At 63.4% G+C, this 16,774-nt stretch overlaps 1 protein-coding gene across 1 annotated transcript in view; it reads right to left on the bottom strand.

Annotated features, from left to right (window-relative positions):
- Hmcn2 (hemicentin 2) overlaps positions 1–16,774 on the bottom strand; it is a 123,657-nt gene that overhangs the window by 43,607 nt on the left and 63,276 nt on the right. Inside the window, exons 32-50 of the mRNA XM_026386316.2 lie at positions 15,979–16,260; positions 15,370–15,478; positions 15,087–15,256; positions 13,765–13,919; positions 13,287–13,383; positions 12,707–12,802; positions 11,906–12,082; positions 10,339–10,496; positions 9,871–9,994; positions 8,543–8,718; positions 7,926–8,022; positions 7,672–7,791; positions 5,983–6,144; positions 5,205–5,486; positions 4,137–4,304; positions 2,978–3,091; positions 2,177–2,263; positions 1,215–1,388; positions 54–227 (exon numbers count right to left, since the gene is read on the bottom strand). Coding sequence (XP_026242101.2) covers positions 54–227; positions 1,215–1,388; positions 2,177–2,263; positions 2,978–3,091; positions 4,137–4,304; positions 5,205–5,486; positions 5,983–6,144; positions 7,672–7,791; positions 7,926–8,022; positions 8,543–8,718; positions 9,871–9,994; positions 10,339–10,496; positions 11,906–12,082; positions 12,707–12,802; positions 13,287–13,383; positions 13,765–13,919; positions 15,087–15,256; positions 15,370–15,478; positions 15,979–16,260 — 2,922 coding nt within the window. The remainder of the gene's footprint in view (positions 1–53; positions 228–1,214; positions 1,389–2,176; positions 2,264–2,977; positions 3,092–4,136; positions 4,305–5,204; positions 5,487–5,982; positions 6,145–7,671; positions 7,792–7,925; positions 8,023–8,542; positions 8,719–9,870; positions 9,995–10,338; positions 10,497–11,905; positions 12,083–12,706; positions 12,803–13,286; positions 13,384–13,764; positions 13,920–15,086; positions 15,257–15,369; positions 15,479–15,978; positions 16,261–16,774) is intronic.

The raw sequence follows: 16,774 nt of genomic DNA, 5'->3' as shown, positions 1-16,774 counted from the left end.
CAGCCTCGTGAGCCATCACCTGTCCCCTCACTCCCTGCTCCCAGGGGCGGTACCTGGGAGCAGCTGGATGTTCTTGGAGGCCTCAAAAGGGACCCCGTCCTTCATCCAGGTGATGTTGGGGGAGGGGAAGGCCAGCGCCTCGCAGATCAAGGAGATGGGGTTGTTGACGATCACGGTCACCTCTTCGTCTGCACTGTCCTCTGTCACTCCCAGGATGCTGGGAGCCACTGGGGGTGGGATGGGACCCGTGAGCACAGACCCCCAGCCATGGCCCCGAGGACCGGAACGGCCTCGAATCCTGGTTCTCGGCTTTGGTGACACTGTCATTTGCACTATACCAACGGGACACTGAGGCTCAGAGGAGCCACATATGGAATGCCTGGTGTCCAGTTCAGGCCTGGCGTCCAGCACCAGACTCTCCAGCAGTGAGTGGCCACCAGGGAAGGGGATCATTTCTGCCTGGGTCCCCAGGACGCTTCACGTAAGCACACGGTGCACAAATGATAGAGGCAGGGAGCAGAGCCCGGTCAGCAAGCTCTGCCCTGCCCAGCCGAGCCCATCTGCCAACACCTGAGGTGGCTCATTTTGGGGGTAAAATGGCTGCTGCTTGTCCCCCCGAGGTTCTGGGCTTGCTACGCAGCCTGGGCAGAGCCAGGCCACGGGAGGAGTGACTTTGGCGGGCCCTTGGCGGGCAGGGGCGGGCAGGGCAGGAGTCTTGGTGGCCGGATCATTCAGGGCGGGAAGCAGGACAGGTCGGTAACCACATCCCTCACCGCGCACTGACCGCGCCCCTAGAGTGCCTACTAAGTGACCCCACCTTCTCAGTCTGTGCCCCTCCCAGAGCCAGGGAGAGGGCGAGGGAGCGACCGTGCACAGCTGTGAAATTCCCTCCTTGAGCCCCAGGGGCTCTTCCTTCCACCCGGAAGCAGATTTTTCAAGGAGCCAGGGCCCGACTCTTGGTTGATTCTCCCCTCCGGCCTAACAAGGCAACGGGTGCTCACTGCCCTCAGGGGACGGATGGCCTGGCTGTGAGCTCACCGGCCGGACCCTGGCCTGAACCCAGAGCTTCATCTGGGACGTGGGACGACACCTCTCCCCTCCAGCGTGGCTGTAAGGACCTAGCCGAGCGCATGGCTCATGGCCAATGTCTAATCAAACCTCTGTCACTGTGTAGCTCCCTCCACCACCCCCTGGCCAGGGGCCTCCGAGCTCACCCAGGACACTAAGCTGGACGTGCTTGGTCTTCTCCCCAATGCTGTTGGCTGCCACGCAAGAGTAGTGGCCGGCACTGGACAAGCTGGCCTGAGGGATCTGCAGGAGGGCTCCATCGTCTCCACCAGCCAGGGACCGGCCGTCTTTGAACCATGTGACCTGGGGTGGGGGGTGGCCTGCGTGCAGGGCAGAGATGGGGACCATTCAGCAAGATCTGACTAGGGTGGCCTCAGGGGTCAGAGGATGCTTCCCGATAGGGCAAGGGACACAATTCTCGCCCAGGTCTACAGGCCAAGAAGCAGCAGGACACCAGCAGACACCAGGCCTGGCCGGAGCGCTTCCTCCGGGTCTGGCTCCCTTTTCCTACCCAGGAGTGGGAGGGATGGCCTGGTACAGTGGGGCACGTTGGAAGGGCAAGTTATTCCTTCATTCCTCCCTCCATCCACCCCTCCATCCACTCACCTGCTCCCTGCCCACCCACCCATCCACCATCCGCCTTCCTACCCACCCACCTGCCTATTCACCCACCCACCCACCCACCCATCCGTCCCTGAGTCCACAGGTACTAATGGGAGCCTACTCTTCCAGGCACTGGGGAAACCACGGTGACAAGGAGTGGGGTCCCTAAGGAGCTCAAATGTCACAAGGCCACTATGGTCTCCTGTGGTGGCTACTGAGGCAGGGAGGCCCTGGCTCTGTGGGGGTCTAAGGAGGCATTCTTCCGGGTGCGCAGGGCCAGCCGTGGACTCCCATGGAGGGTCCTGGAGGCTGAGATCAGGAGTCGGGTACGGGGTGGGGGCACACAGGGCAGAGTCAGTGAGTGCAGAGGGGCAGGGGCGTGCACAGGGGCCAAGGTGCAGAGGGACCAAGTGAGGGCAGCAGGGCTGGGTGGCGGTTCCATCCCCAGGACCTTCCCTTCCAAGGCCCACCCCGCCTCCTGCCTACCACATGGCACAGCCCTTACCCGTGGCATTGCACGTCAGCTGGGCTGTCTGTCCCTCGGTGACCCTGACCACCTCCTCCAGGTCCTCATTCTCAATGCTGGGAGGAACTGGCAGGAGCAGGGAGACAGCGAGCTACAGACAGGGCTGGCCCACTCCGGCTGCAGAGCTCAGAAGTGGAGGCCGAGACCCCGGGGCCATGGCTGGGAATTCGCAGTCCCACCCGGGCTGCATGGAATGATGGACAGGTCACTGAGTCTGGGCCCCAGTGGGTCCTGACTGGCCTCTTGGGCCTCAGAATCTCCATTTGTTCACCAGTGAGAACCATCACAGATCAGTTTGTGAGGAGGCCGAGTATTCAGAGAAAGCGCTGACGTCAGCATTGCCAAACCGGTGACTGCCCAGAGAAGGCTCCCCGCTGCAGGACTTATCAGAACCTTTACTATGCAGAGCCCAGCTCTCCTCTAGTTTCCCTGTCCCCTCACATCTGGGCAGGGAGTCTAATGCACATGGCTGCTGCCTGAAGGATGTCCCAGAGCCTCTGTCACAGACCCTGACCAGAGAAGGCAGTGAGGGCAGGGTGGAGAACACACGCCCCCTTCCACTTGGGGTTCGTTGCTGGGATGTGCCGTGGCAGCCTCAGAAGGAGGCTTTTACCTGTTTTGCAGGTTGGGGGGAGCCCAGGGCCTCCAGCCTGCAAGGCAGGTGCTCTGCCAAGCGCTGCACCCCAGCTCTGAACAGAGACCGGGAAAGCAAGGCACGGCCTCTCCCTCCCCCTGCCTGCCCCGCGAGCCCCCAGGAAGGAGGGTAGGGCAGCCGCGTACCCAGCACCTCCACGCTGAAGTTCCTCCGCGCCTCCCCAGCCTCGTTGTTCGCCAGGCAGGAGTAGAGGCCTCGGTCCCGTTCCTGTGCCTGGGTCCTCTTCAGCATCCAGCCACCTGGGGAGGGAGGCTGCAGCTCGGCACGGCTCTGGGCTGCCTCCTGCCCGCCCCAGGGGGCCACGCAGGCACTGTGATGAGAGTCCACGCCTCTGCCTCACTCGCTCGGAGTCCGTGCCCCAGCCACGGAGGGAAGCCAGCATGGAGCCGCCTGGATATCAGACATGCTCCAGAGCAGGCTCAAGCACCCTGTCCTGCAAGAGGGCTCCCTCGCCAGGTCAACACTGGCTCTGGCTGGGGCCAAAGGGCCGGAAACTTCAGACCCCATTTTATTCTGTCAGCACAGAGACCTTCTCCTAGGGAGCCACAGTGATGGCATGTGTCCTGGTGTCCTGGGCACCCGCCCCGCTCCTGCACCTGGGCAGACATCACTAACGGATGGCCACGCTCCTTCCTGCTGGGCCCAGGTGCAGCTCCTATCTGCACAGTGTATCTGGCATCCGCCACCAAATGCCAGCAGCACGCCCCGGGGAGGCACTGCAATCCCACATGGACAGGTCCTGAAGTCCCTGAGAGACCTGGGTGGGACCCTGCCTCCTCGTGGGCCTCAGAACCTCCATTTGTCCGCCAGTGAGAGCTCTCCAGAGCCTATCTGTGAGGAGCCTATCTGTGAGTATTCAGACAGTGTTAGTGTCAGCATGGCTACAGCTTTCTCACTGCCTGCAGGATGCTCTGTGTCATCATGAGACATGACATGCTTCCTCGCTGAAGGACATATCAGAGCCTTTACTATGCAAATGTGACCCTGGAGTCTTTGGGAGGGGAGGGGAGCAGAACAGGAGGCCCTTTTCTTTTTAGTATTTCGTTTTAGGCCGACACACCATCTTTATTGTATTTTATGTGGCTGAGGATCGAACCCAGGGCCTCACGGGTGCCAGGCGAGCGCTCTGCCCTGAGCCACAGCCAGCCCCCAGCCTTTTCCAAACCTGTTGGAACTTTTCCCCTGGAGCACCACACCTGACCTCAGGGTTGGGGGTCATGGGCATGCACTGAGTGGAGGCCAAGGCAGGGGGTGACCAGGTCACAATTCTGGCTGATGCCTCACCTGCCAAAAGGTAGGTGTCCTCCCCAGGGTCGATGGGCTCCTCCTCTTGGAACCAGCGGACGGCTGGGGGCGGGACCCCGGTGGCTTCACAGAGCAGCGTCAAGGGGCCATGCAAGGCAGTGGTGACGTTGGTCAGCAGGTCCGGGTCTCCCACAAGCTCTGGGGGCACTGGGCCAGGGGGGGCCAAGTTCAGGACACAGGCAGGGCCATGCGCTCCCCCCACCCTCTCTGAGCCTCTGCAGCCCACAGCCCCCTTGAGGGTGCGAGGAGGGGCAGGGGACAGGATCTGAGCCACTGCCACCAAAGAGAGCTGGTGGCGGCCTGGCTGGGCTCTGGGCAGTTTCCCCGGCCCTGCAGAGGGCGTCCAAGGGCCCAAGGACTGGCACAGAGCCCCGTCCAGCGCCTGGAAGGCGCAGAGCTGCTGGTCTGGGGCCTCGCACAGCTGACCCGGCTTCCCGAACCCACCCTTGGGCTGAGGCGGCAGACTGCGGCCTGGAGAGTCTGTTGGCAAAGGAAGCCCCCTCTGCTGGCCAGGGGAACCTGGGGAACCTGGGGAACCGGGGAACTGGGGACGCCTGGCATCCCGGGGCTGCCAGGGGGCATGGCCAGAGGGAGTCCTCCCTAAGCCACCCCTCCTGGCCTCCACCCTGAGTGTATACAGCAGGAGCTCAGAAAATGACAGGGTGAATGAGCCGCTGCAGCAGCCCCCGGCCTGGCACACCCTGGCCCTGACCCCACACTTCAGCCCAAGCCCTGCCCCCACCACAATGTGAAGGTCCCGACTCTCAGCTCCCAGCTCCAGGAGCAGAGCAGGGGACAGTGACGCAGGAAGGAGCAGGGGAGGGAGGGAAGGGGGCACGCAGGGAGGACGGGGGCGCAGGGCTGCGTGGAGCCAGTCCTGATTGGCCAGCCAGCTTGGAGTGACCCCAACAGCGACCCTCATCAGAGACCCGACTCCAGGAGGTACAGGGGACGCCCCAGCCCAGGGCCACGGGCTGCGGGGAGGAGGACTGTCCCCGCTGTCCGCCCACCGCCCGCCCACCCTCCTCCGCGGCTGCCGGTCCTCACCCAGCACCGAGAGCGTGAACCTCCTCTCGGTCCTCCCGGCCATGTTCTCAGCCACGCAGCTGTAGTGTCCAGCCTGGGCAGCCCGGGCCTGCTCCACGTGCAGGCGGTGGCCCTGGTTCTGCAGCTGTAGGCCAGGCTCAGCTCCCAGGGGCTGGCCGTCCCTCTCCCAGGTCACCGTGGGCGGGGGGTTCCCCGTGGCATTGCACTCCAGGCTGGCCTCCCCTCCTTGGACCACGGAGACCAGCGTGTGGGGCTCCCAGGGGCCAGCGATGTGCGGGGGCACTGGGGTGGGGAGGAGGCACATTGAGGAGAGCGGCTGGGTCGGGGGCACCCAGCTTCTGCCCTGACCTGGGACACGAGGGCCTGTGTTCTCTCCTGTACTCCCGGCTGTGAGGCCTTGGCCAGCTAACCTCACCTCTCTGGGCCCTTTCCATCTCTACTACAAGGTGAGGAAATATCTGCTGCCAGCTCTCTCGCCCTGGGGACCCTGGCAGGTCTACCCCCGGGAACAAGGGCACAGCACAGCCCTTTAGGGTCTGTGGGCTTCATTCCTCAGACGCCCGGGGCTTCCTAGGGCTTGGACAGCCTTGGACTGGCCAGGCCTGGGACCACTCCAGGGCCGGGTTTCTCCCCAGCTGTGGAGCAGCCTTGGGTGACTTTCCAGGCCTGGGGCCCCTCACTGCACGCTGTGCAGTGAGCAGGTGCTGGGCCGCGGGGCCTCCCACCCAGTGCTCACCCCAGGGCCTCCCACCTGGTGCCCCCGGCCGGCGCAGCTCACCGAGCACCTCCAGCTGCTGGTCCTGGCTGCTGCTCCCTGCAGGGTTGCGGCACTCACAGGTGTAGGTCCCCGCCTGGGCCCGCAGGGCCGGCCCCAGGTACAGCAGCCTCCCCACTGCCAACGCCTGCCCCAGGCCAGGCCCCTCCCCGGGCAGGGGGTGACCTGCGGGTAGGGAGAGGAGCCTGGTCCAGGGCACTTGTGGGACCCCGTCCCCAGAGCGTGTCCTCCCACCACTGTCCCAGCTCTGGCTCACCCTCAAGCGTCCACCTGGTGACACCCCTCCCCCTCTCCGTAGCCTGCGACATCCCACGGGACTCCCACCTGGCCTGGCCCTCAGAACGGTGGCCCTGCCTCACGCCCCGCTGGGGTCACTGAGGGGCCCCAGGGCCTGGCCCTCAGCGGGTCCAGGTTAACTGTGATGAGGGACCTGCCCGAGGAGGGAGGGGGCCAGGTCCCCCCGCAGCAAGCAGAGGCGCAGTCCCGGCTGGGAACCGTTCCCACCTGCTCCGTCCCTGTTGGTGACCTCAGTGGCTCCCAGGCTGACCCCCACCAGAACCTGCCCTCGAGCGCCAGACACTGGACATCTTGCTGGCACCTGGCAGCTGCTGCAGGATCCACTCCCCCAGTCCCAGGGGCTCCCCACCAACTGCCCGGGAGCCTCCATGGCGAAGGCAGCTCCTCTGTCCCCTGCGAGGCCCAAACCTGAGCGTCATCCCCGACTCCTCCCCTCTGCACTGCCCGTCCAGCAGGGCAGGAAGTCCACAGCACCACTCTACCCCAGACTGTCTCCTCTAGCTACCTCCCAGGTCCCTGAGTGCAGGTGGCGGAACCTCAAGCCTGGAGCCTGGCACAGCCTCCCCACTGGCAGTGCCCGCCTGGCTCCAGGGCCTGTTTCCAGCGTGGCTGGTAGGATGGCCCTGCCAGAGCTTCAGTCAGAACGGGGACTGCTCGGAGCTGTGCGGTGGCCCGTCTCAAAAGCAAAACCCAGGATCCTAAGAAACCCTCAAGCTCGGTCCCTGTCACTTTAGTGACCATGTCCTGCTACTATCCCCCTTGCCGACTCTGCTCCAGCCTCACTGGCCCCTACGTTGCTCTGCAAGCATGTGTGGCTCACTCCTGCCCCAGGACCTTTGCCCTGACCATTACCTCTGTCTGGAATACCTCTCCCTGCCATATCCTCAGTTCCTCCCTCGCCTTCAAGTCTGCTTGGTCAGACGTCTCTGGCCATCTAAAAGCTGCAGATCCCACCTGTACACCTTCCCCTACCTGGCCGTACCTGTCTTACTCCCCAGCTAGGCCAGCGGGTCACTTACTCACTTTATGTGTGACCTCTGGCTGCCTCACTGTGAGGCGGCCGCACCCCCAGGCCTCCAACAGGGGCCCGCACATATAATAACTCCAAGATTTACTGCACCAGGCACCGAGGTGGGATTCAGCAACGGCCAAAACAGAGCCCCACAGACCCCACAGGCTCACGGAGGACCAGAACAGGACTAAGGCAGGTGACAGGCGTGACCACTCAGGGAGGCCCTGCCCCAGGAGGGTGGCAGGGAGGGTTCCCAGCGGAAGGCAGCTGTCACTCTGGGGGACGGAGCTGACGGCTGGGGAAACGGCACCTCCACGGCCAGGACCCCTCCCAGGGCTGTGACACCCCCCCGCCAGGCTGGGGGGGCAGGGCGGCCATCCTACCGTCCTTCTTCCAGGAGATCTTGGGGTGGGGGACGCCCTGGCACTCGCAGGACAGCCTGGCGGGGTGGCCCTCGTTGACGGTCAGGGTGCGGGGCTTGCTCGAGGGGAACTCTGGAGCCACTGGGCAGAGCACAGAGGGGTGAGCTGGGCGGCACCGGAGGCGGCCAGGGAGGCGCAGAGGGCAGAGCAGGTGACCCTCCTCCCTGGGCCCCGGTGCCAGCCCTGGCGGGCGGGGGGCACCTGCAGACCCTCACCCCAGACGTTCAGGTTGAAGTGCTTCTCCGAGCGGCCGGCCCGGTTCAGAGCCTCACAGGTGTAGTGGCCCGCGTCCCACGGCTCGGCTCTGTCCACCTGGACCAGCGTGGACACGGGGGTCAGAGGGGGAGCTCAGGGACGGGGTGGCCACCAGACAGCCCATGTGGCCTCAGACACACGCCACATAACCTCCCTGAGCCCCGACTCCCACCAGGCGCCTCCCCACCCACTACAGGAGGAAGCTTCTGGAAGGCAGAGCCTGTGGGATGGGCTGACAGGGCCATGGTGGGCTCAGGCTCTGGAGAATCCAACTCAGAGAGGGTGGAGGATGAAGGGGGGCTGCCTCAGGGGTCCCCGCAGGGTGAAGGGGTCGTGGCCTTGAAGAATAAAGGGAGGCAGAGCTCAGGGCTGGGAGTGACCCACGTCCCAAGGTGTCCAGTGTGGGCGCCGTGCTGCTGAGCTGGGCCAGGGGCCCTGAGCGCCAGGAGGGCCCTGGGGCGGGGGTCTGGTCACAGTGAGCAGCAGGGATGCTCGTGGCCAGCTGGGCACCAGAAGCCCTGCCCGGAGCAGCTGCGCACTAGGGAGAGGCCCGGCCGTCCCCTGGACAGCGGCACACCTGCAGCAAGGCCTGGTCTGCGGAGAGGCGGACCCCGGGCCGCAGGTGCAGGGGCCTCCCGTCCTTCCGCCAGCTCAGCACAGGAGGGGGCACGGCGTGGCTCTGGCACTCCAGGGCCACCGACTCGTTGGCCACGACGGACACGTTCAGCTCTTCCCCCAGGATGCTCGGGGGCACTGCGGGAGGAGGGGACAGGGGCTTTCTCAGGCCTGTGAGGGTCCAGCAGGACAGACCTCCAGCTGGATGGGCCCAGCTGGGAGCCACAGCCCTCAGGATGGGGCTGCCCCAGCCTCCACTGCCCCCCAGGCCTGCTTCAAGAGGAGGCCGCACGCCGGCCTGGACCGGACTGACCGTCCTGGAGCATTGAGACGTCACCGCCATGGGGGATGGGGGACGGGAGCTCAGGCCTCGGCTTCCTTTCTTACGACTACTCGTGAATCTAGACTGATCTCTACGTTCATCAAGATTCAATATCTGTATTTCAGGAAATTTATAAAGCAAATCCCAGAACCACCCTTTCCTCCTCAGATCAAAGTAAACAGTGGAGCTCAGCGGGGAGACCCTGGGCTGGGGCCTGAAGCCAGAGCCAGAACGCTGCGTCTCCCACTTGCCCGCCACAGGAGGCCCTGCACACAACTCAGTGGAAGACCGGGATAAACAAGTCCCCATGTCACCGGGCCACAGGGGGGTTGGACACAGTGACACAGGTGAGGGGCGTGGGCACGACCCCAGGCACCCGCGACCTTGACTCCAGTACAGAGTGTGCGAGGGTGGAAGGGCTCCCCTGCCCCAGGCCTGCACATCCCCGTCCCCCTAAGACCCCATCTGAGGAAACTGAAGAGCAGCAGCCACTGTCACTGTGGGCTCAGTGGGTCTCACAAGGACCTCAGGCGGGGCTCTTCTTCCCCTGTTGAAGATGAAGAGATGGAGGCTCCCAGAAGCAGAGTGACCAGCTCGAGGCCACAGAGGCAGACTTGAGCCCCAGGTGCTAACTAGCGCCCTGCACTGCCCTTCTGGAAGGGGCAGCACCTCCACTGGACCACGGACAGTGGGAAGGCCAGGCCCCTAGCTCGGTGCTGCCCTCCTCTGTTTCAGGCTCCTCCCACAACTTTCCTGAACATGAACAGGTTATGCAGAGCCACTGGCCTGTCCACCGGCCTGTCCACCTATGGGGACACTTACACTTCAGGACGGGTCCTGGGTCCGACTGCCACCTGAAGGCAGCCACAGTGTTAGGCGGTGTCCCCCTTCCAGCCACCATGCCCCGCTTTGGACGCCCCCGCTCCACCGTGGCCTGGACCACGTGACCCTCCTCGCCTGAGACTCACTGTGGACTTGCAGGACGACGTCCCTGCGGTCTTCTCCCACGGCGCTCACAGCCACACAGGAGTAGCTGCCAGAGTCGGAGGTCCGGGCACTGGCCACGGTGAGGACCCGGCCCCCGGGAAAGACCTGTGTCCCCCGAGGGAAGGCCACATCGGCACCTGAGCTGCTCTTACCCACCTCCACAAGCTGGCCTGCTGCAGCACCCCGACAGCCCCATCCGACCCCCGAGGCCCCCACGAGGGAGAGAAGCCGGGAGCTGCACCCCAACCTTGAGCCCGTGCTGGCTGGTGGACAGTTCTGTCAGTCCTGAAGAACCCTTTAGGGCCAGGCTGTCCACGACAGTGGCCTCACGTGGCTAGCAAGCCCTGGGTATGGGGCCAGTCCCATGGTCCTGGGGCATCTCTGCTTCTCCCTCACCCTAAGTTCCCAGGGACCAGGACAGTGATCTGGGGCCACCTGGCCCTACTGACCTGGAGACCAGGGGTCCCCGCTGTGGACACAGGGTTCCCATCCTTCAGCCACATCAGCGTGGGGCTGGGGGCACCAGTGGCATTACAGGTCAGGCGGACGGGGGCACCGAGCAGCACTGGGCCTGGCAGACTGGGCGGCAGAGTGATCTGGGGAGGCACTGCAGGACAGGGGTGGCAGGGGACACAGGCTTAGCCTCACTGCAGGTGGCAGAGACTGGGCTGCCCCTTCAGGAGTGCACAGCCACAAACCCAAGCACAGGGACAGCCTGGTGACAAGGGCAGCCACTGCACAGCTCCCAAGGTTGCCTCACTCATCCTGGCAGCACCAGACGCTTCCGCCATGACAAAGAGGCCCAAGGTGGACCAGCAAGGGGGCAGTGTGTGAACCTGGGCCTCAGGTCAGCAGGAAGTCTTTGACCATGGGGACGGGTGGGGGACAAAAGGTGGCCAGGCGCTTCCATTCTATCTGAGCCATGAGTCATGACGCTCAGGGCCCCGGGGCCCTGCCCAGCTCCAGGATGAAGCCCAGCCTACCCCACAGCCTGTGAAGCCCAGGAGCACCACCTCCAGATAGCCCCCGGCCCTCTCTGGTTCTGTGAGCTACAGGCGCCCACCCTCCTTTCAGTCTCTCGGATCCCCCAGTCTGCAGCCTTGAGCTTTGGAGAGCTACCAGGGTAGGTTCCAGCTGTCAATGACACTTCCCGGTGCCCCAGGGAAGGCCTCAGGAGCACTTCACATCTATCAGCTCTTGTAGCAGTTCCCGCAGAGTCATGCTCTGGGCAACAACCTAATCGCTGCTTGCTATGGTAGTGAACGCTGCTGGCTCCTTATTCAGGGCTATAGGGACAGGTTTTTCTCAGAGCATTCTCAAGACTGTGGCTAGATACAAGATGAACAGACAGAAGAATGAATGATTGGATTGATGGGCAGAGGGTGGGTGGATGAGTGGATGGGTGAATAGATGGAGAGACGGATGGATGTGTGGGTAGATTGTGGAAAGGTGTACGGATGGTGGATGGGCGGATGGATGGTAGACACATGGATGGATGGATGGGAGGATGAATAGATGGCTGGATGGTGGATGGTAGATTGGTGGATGGACAGATGGGTAGACGGATGGTGGATGGATGGTGGATAGATGGATAGATGGTAGATGGATGGATGGATAGTGGATGGATGGATGCATGGTAGATGGATGGAGGAATGGAGGGTGGATGAAGGAATGGGTAGATGGATGGGTGGATGATGTATGATTGGATAAGCAGATGAATGAATGGATAGATGGATAAATTAGTAGATGGATGGATGAGTGGGTGGGTACATGGTGGATTGATGGATGGGTGGATGGTGGATGAATGGATGATGGGTGGTGGATGGATAGATGGTAGATGGTGGATGGATAGTGGATGGATGGGTTGATGGATGCACTGACAGGTAGATGAGCAGATGGATGGGTAGATGGGTCAGTGAGAAGAAGAACAAGTGGAGGAATAGGCAGCATTGTTACTCTGGAAGGAACAGGTTATTTGGGGGAAGGGCCCCTGTAGTCAGCCCCCAGGCGGCTCACCATTGACCCGCAGGCCAAGCTGTAGCTCCGTGCTGCCTGCCACATTGGATGCCACACAGCGGTAGCTCCCAGCATCAGAGAGTCGAGCCTGCTCGATGAGGAGGGCCCTCCCATCAGCTGACACTGTCACCCCCGTCCGAGAAGAGATGGGCTGGCGGCCCTTGAACCAGGAGACCTCTGGGACAGAGATGAGAGATGCGAGCTCTCACCAGGGAGAACTTTGGGGAAAATATGGGCAGCCCCAGTGACCTTAGTAGTCGGGCTACCCCACATGCTTCTTCGGCTTCCGTACCTCCTGCCAGGGTCCACCCAGAACTCACCCATGGGAGGGGGCAAATCCTCCCAGGTCACCTGACCCAGGAAAAGCCAGGGCACCCAGGTCAGATGGAGACAGGAGGGTGGTCTCCCTCCTGGGCTCCTGACCACCTATCCCAGTCTGAGTGCCCAACACCCTCAGCTCCCCCCAGCACCCAGCCCCTTCCACAACCACTGGTCCAGAGACCCAGACAGAAAGGAACCAGAGTCCCTGGTCCTCGCCCCGCCCCGGGCCAGCCCCGTGAGGTCGCCAACTCTGAGCAGAAGCTCGCAGGTTGCTACAGACCCAGCTCAGCCCTCCAGGCCTTGGGGACGCCCTGGCACGATGGGTGAGCAGCTGTTGGGGAGGGCAAGGGGAGCGGGCAGGGACCTGCTGTTCCCCCACAGAGTCTACAGCTCAGCAGTGCCGGGGCGTTTGCTGGCCTCATTAGGTGGGAACTGGACCCTGCTGGAGGGGACTTCTGGCCAAGGGGAGAGGGGTCTTACCGGGAGGGGGCACTCCTGAAGCCAGGCACTCCAAGGTCACCGAGGCGTTTTCCAGCACAGCCTTGTTGACTGGGCCTGGCTCAATGCTGGGGGGCACTGGGGGGAGGGACGGGAGAGCCAGCCTGGTGGTGTGGGCAGTGGGCAGCTCTGGCCCAGGAACCCCATCCCACTCCCGTCTTCCCCAAGAGTCCTGGTCAAGGGCTCTTCAGAGGCTCGTGCCCTGCACAGGGGACCCCACTCCTGGAACCAAGCCCAAGAACAAAGCCGTGGCCACGGTCTTCACTGCAGTTACCCAGGACGCCCCAGCACCTCCAGGCAGGACTGGGGCCAGCACACCAGGAGAAGGCATCCATGTGGCCAAGGCAGGGGTTTGCCCACACTTGCAAGACCACAAGTGAACCCCAAAATGATTCAACAAGCCAAGTGGACTGCGCAGGGGCAGGGCCCGCCTCTGAAAACCCCCCAGAACCCCTGCAGGGCCGCGGAGCTGTGGCCGATGCTGTCACTCCTCCCTTCCCAGCCAGACGCTGGCCCCAGGGGCCCTCAAGGGATCACCTGCCATCCCAGGCCACTTCCTCACCCAGAACCTTTAGGGCCACGTGCCCCTGGCTCTCCCCAGCCAGGTTGGTGGCCGTACAGGTGTACACGCCTTCATCCCTCAGGTCCACCTTCTCGATCTGGGGGGAGGGGCCAGAGCGGGGGGTGAGGTTGTGTGTGCGGGAAGGTGGAGTCCAGGACGGGGGTGGTCAGAGCAAGGGCAGGGCATGGTGAGAGGCCAGGCTGCTGGTGACCCCGGGGCAGGAAAGCTCTGGCAGGGAGTTACGGCCAAGAGCTCAGATTGCAGGTTCCTTGGTCTCTGAGCACCGTGTCCTTCCCAGGCCCTCTGACAACTGAAGCTCCCGGGTAGGTCAGCACCCAGCCCCAGCACCCCAGGGTCCACGGAGTGTCCCCAGGCTGAGAGTTCAGTGCCCATCCCACCCTCAGGTGCCAAGACCCTGCTTAAGGTCTCTGAGGCCTCCAAGAGTGGCCTGTCCACCTGTGCCTAGCTGTCCACATACCTGCAGGCTCCCCCCTGAGGTGGCCAGGGCCACCCCATCCTTCCACCAGCGGAGGCTTGGGGGAGGCACTCCAGCCCCGACACACCGGAGGGCCACGGGCTGCAGGAAAAGGGCCGTGACGTTCTCACCCCCCAGGATGCTGACCGACGGGAGTTCTGGGTAGGGGCAGACAGGAGGGCCGGGGTCAGGCTCAGGAAGGGTGCAGTGGGCACCCAGAAATCCCCTCGATGCCTGGGAGTGAGGGAGCCATGCTAGACTGGGCCAAGGACTGGTCTCTAGCTTCCCACCTACAGCACCTGGCTAGGAGAAGGAGTTCCCTTCCCTTTAAAAGTTCTCCTGTCCATCTACCCATCATCCATATACCAACCAACTCACCCCCATCACCCAACCACCTTCCATCCATCCATCCATCCAACCACTCATCTCCCTACTCCATCCGTCCAATCAACCATCCATCCACTGACCCTCCCATCCATCCATCCATTGATCACCTCACTACCCACCCATGCATCCATCCATCCATCTTCCTACCCACCTACCTTCCTGCCCATCCATCCATCCATCCACCCATCCACCCACCCATCCATCCATCCATCCATCCATCCATCCATCCATCCCATCAACCATCCATTCTATCCACCCATTCATCTATCCACCCACCCATCCATCCATCCATCCATCCATCCATCCATCCATCCACCCATCCACCCACCCATCCATCCATCCATCCATCCATCCATCCATCCATCCCATCAACCATCCATTCTATCCACCCATTCCTCTATCCACCCACCCATCCATCCATCCATCCATCCATCCATCCATCCACCCATTCATCCATCTGTCCATATGTCCATATGCACATTGAGCAGCCACTCTGTGCCCAGAACTGTCCTTGTCCTTCAGATGCAGCAGAGAAAGGTGGCCTCAGCCCCCACACAAGCCATCCTATCCCATTGGGTGGTGGACTGTGGCCCAAAGAGGCTGGGCAGTGCCAGATTCTTCCTAGAGGAGGGGGTTTCAGGACAGCTCTGACAGACAGGGAGGAGCCAGGCAGAGTGAGAGGGTGCCACGTTATGTAGAGGACTGAATATGGGCAGGCTATGGACCATGGATGGGTGGATGGAGGGACAGAAACGGGAGCTGGGAGGGAAGCAGTGACTGGACTGGAGAGGTGACAAGAGTGATGAGTGGTGGAGGCCAGCCTCTCATGCCCACTTCTTTGGGGAACGGGAAGTCCAGTCCAGAAATGCCCTCCAGAGGAAACCAGCCCCATGTCCTTCCCAGCTCCCACTGCCCTAGAGCCCCGGGCACCAGCTCACCATGCACAGACACCTCCACCTCCGCACCCGCGGTGCCCGCCTCATTGGTGGCCTGGCAGGCGAAGAGCCCCGCGTGGCCCAGCTCCACATGACTGACATGCAGTGTGGACCCCTGCAGGGCCACCTGAACCCCAGGCAGCTCCTCAGCTGGGCGGCCATTCTGCAGCCACCTAGGTGGGCAGGGAGGGGACATTCTCCTGGGAACAGGACGCACGCAGCTCCTTCCCCCCAAGCCTGGAACGTGCTCTCTGCCCTCCCAGCCCGGCCTTATGACCATACGCACTGGATGGTAGGCATCGGGGAGCCTGAGGCCTGACAGAGAAGGTCCAAGGGCTGTCCCACCAGGGCGGTCACCTGGCCCAGGCCTTCGGCCACCAGGAGCTGCGGGGGAACTGTGAGCAGGACAGGCCATTGGTGGTCAGAGCTGAGCGGACCCTGGCGCAATCCCTCCCAAGGTCCCAGCCACACCTCACCCTGATGTCCCCGTAAATGGCCCCAAGGCTGTGTCCCCTCCCCACTAGGAGCCCTGCGTGCCTCCTCCCTTCTCTCTGGCACCACGCAGGCGGGCACAGAGGCAGAGCATGGAGGGTCTGCCTGGGAGGCGAGAGCTGCTGAGCGGAACCAGAGCCCACGCCCCGCGTCCGTCTTAGGAAGATTTCTGTCTGTTTTTAATTTATGGTGTTATCTGCCCTGGGTCACCTGGCCCCGGGGTTCTGGGCAAGGGCAGAGACCGTGGATCTCAGGGCTCAACCCTGCTGTCCCTGCTGTCCCCAGCCCGGTCTCAGTGTCCTCATCTGTCGTGCAAGGCACTGGAGACGTCTCTGACCCCCCACCCTGGGGGCTGCTGGGTCAAGCTCACGGTGGTGGGAGGGGGTCCATGGCCGGGGCTCACCCTGCACCTCCACGGAGTACTGCAGCACCGCCTCCCCAGCCGGGCTGCTGGCCACGCAGCTGTACAGGCCTCCGGACGCCTCCCCCAGGCTCTCCAGCCTCAGCGCACTGCCACCTGCCTGCAGCCACGTCCCGTTGCTCTCCACCACAGGCAGCCCCTCGTGGTACCAGGACAGTGTGGGGGGTGGCCGGCCTCTGGCCACACACTCCAGGGCCACCGGCCTCCCAGCCACGGTCTGCACCGCATAGGGCCCTCCGCCAGCGCCCTCGATGGAGGGTGGGACTAGGGAAGAGGGGCTGCTCAGGGCTGCGGAGACGGCTCCCGGCCTCCTCGGCTACGCTACTGGAGCCTTGAGTAGACTCCCCTCCTCCTGGAACCTCCCGAGACCCTCGTGGGGAGGTCTCGTGCCCTCGGCCCTGCGGGGTCCTCCAGGGCACTGCTCCCGTCTTCCCTCCGTCCCACTGCCAGCCACCCTGTGAGCTCGTCCTGAGTGGACACAGGCTGGCCTACAGGTCTCCAAGGGCCACATGTGGCAGTTGGCCACTCAGTGACGGGTCCCTGGCAGGAGCGGCAGAGTGGGTAAACCCGAGAGCAGCGGCTCTTGACTCGGCCAGCAGTGGCCTGGGGGCTGGGATTTGAGCCGTGCTGAGAACCTGAGTGGCCAAGACGGAGGCCCCCACTGGCCCTGCCCTCTGGGGTGTGCTCCAAGTTGCTGAGTTGATCGGGCCATGCCAGGGCCTGGGCAGGGGTGCACTGGGAGTCTAGGTCTCGGCCCGTGTGGTTCCCAAGGTGCTGT

This window comes from Urocitellus parryii, chromosome 4 (assembly GCF_045843805.1).
Source record: "Urocitellus parryii isolate mUroPar1 chromosome 4, mUroPar1.hap1, whole genome shotgun sequence".
NCBI lineage: Eukaryota > Metazoa > Chordata > Mammalia > Rodentia > Sciuridae > Urocitellus > Urocitellus parryii.
The sequence above is the reverse complement of the archived record's forward strand: the minus strand, read 5'-3'. Positions and strand labels throughout refer to the sequence as shown.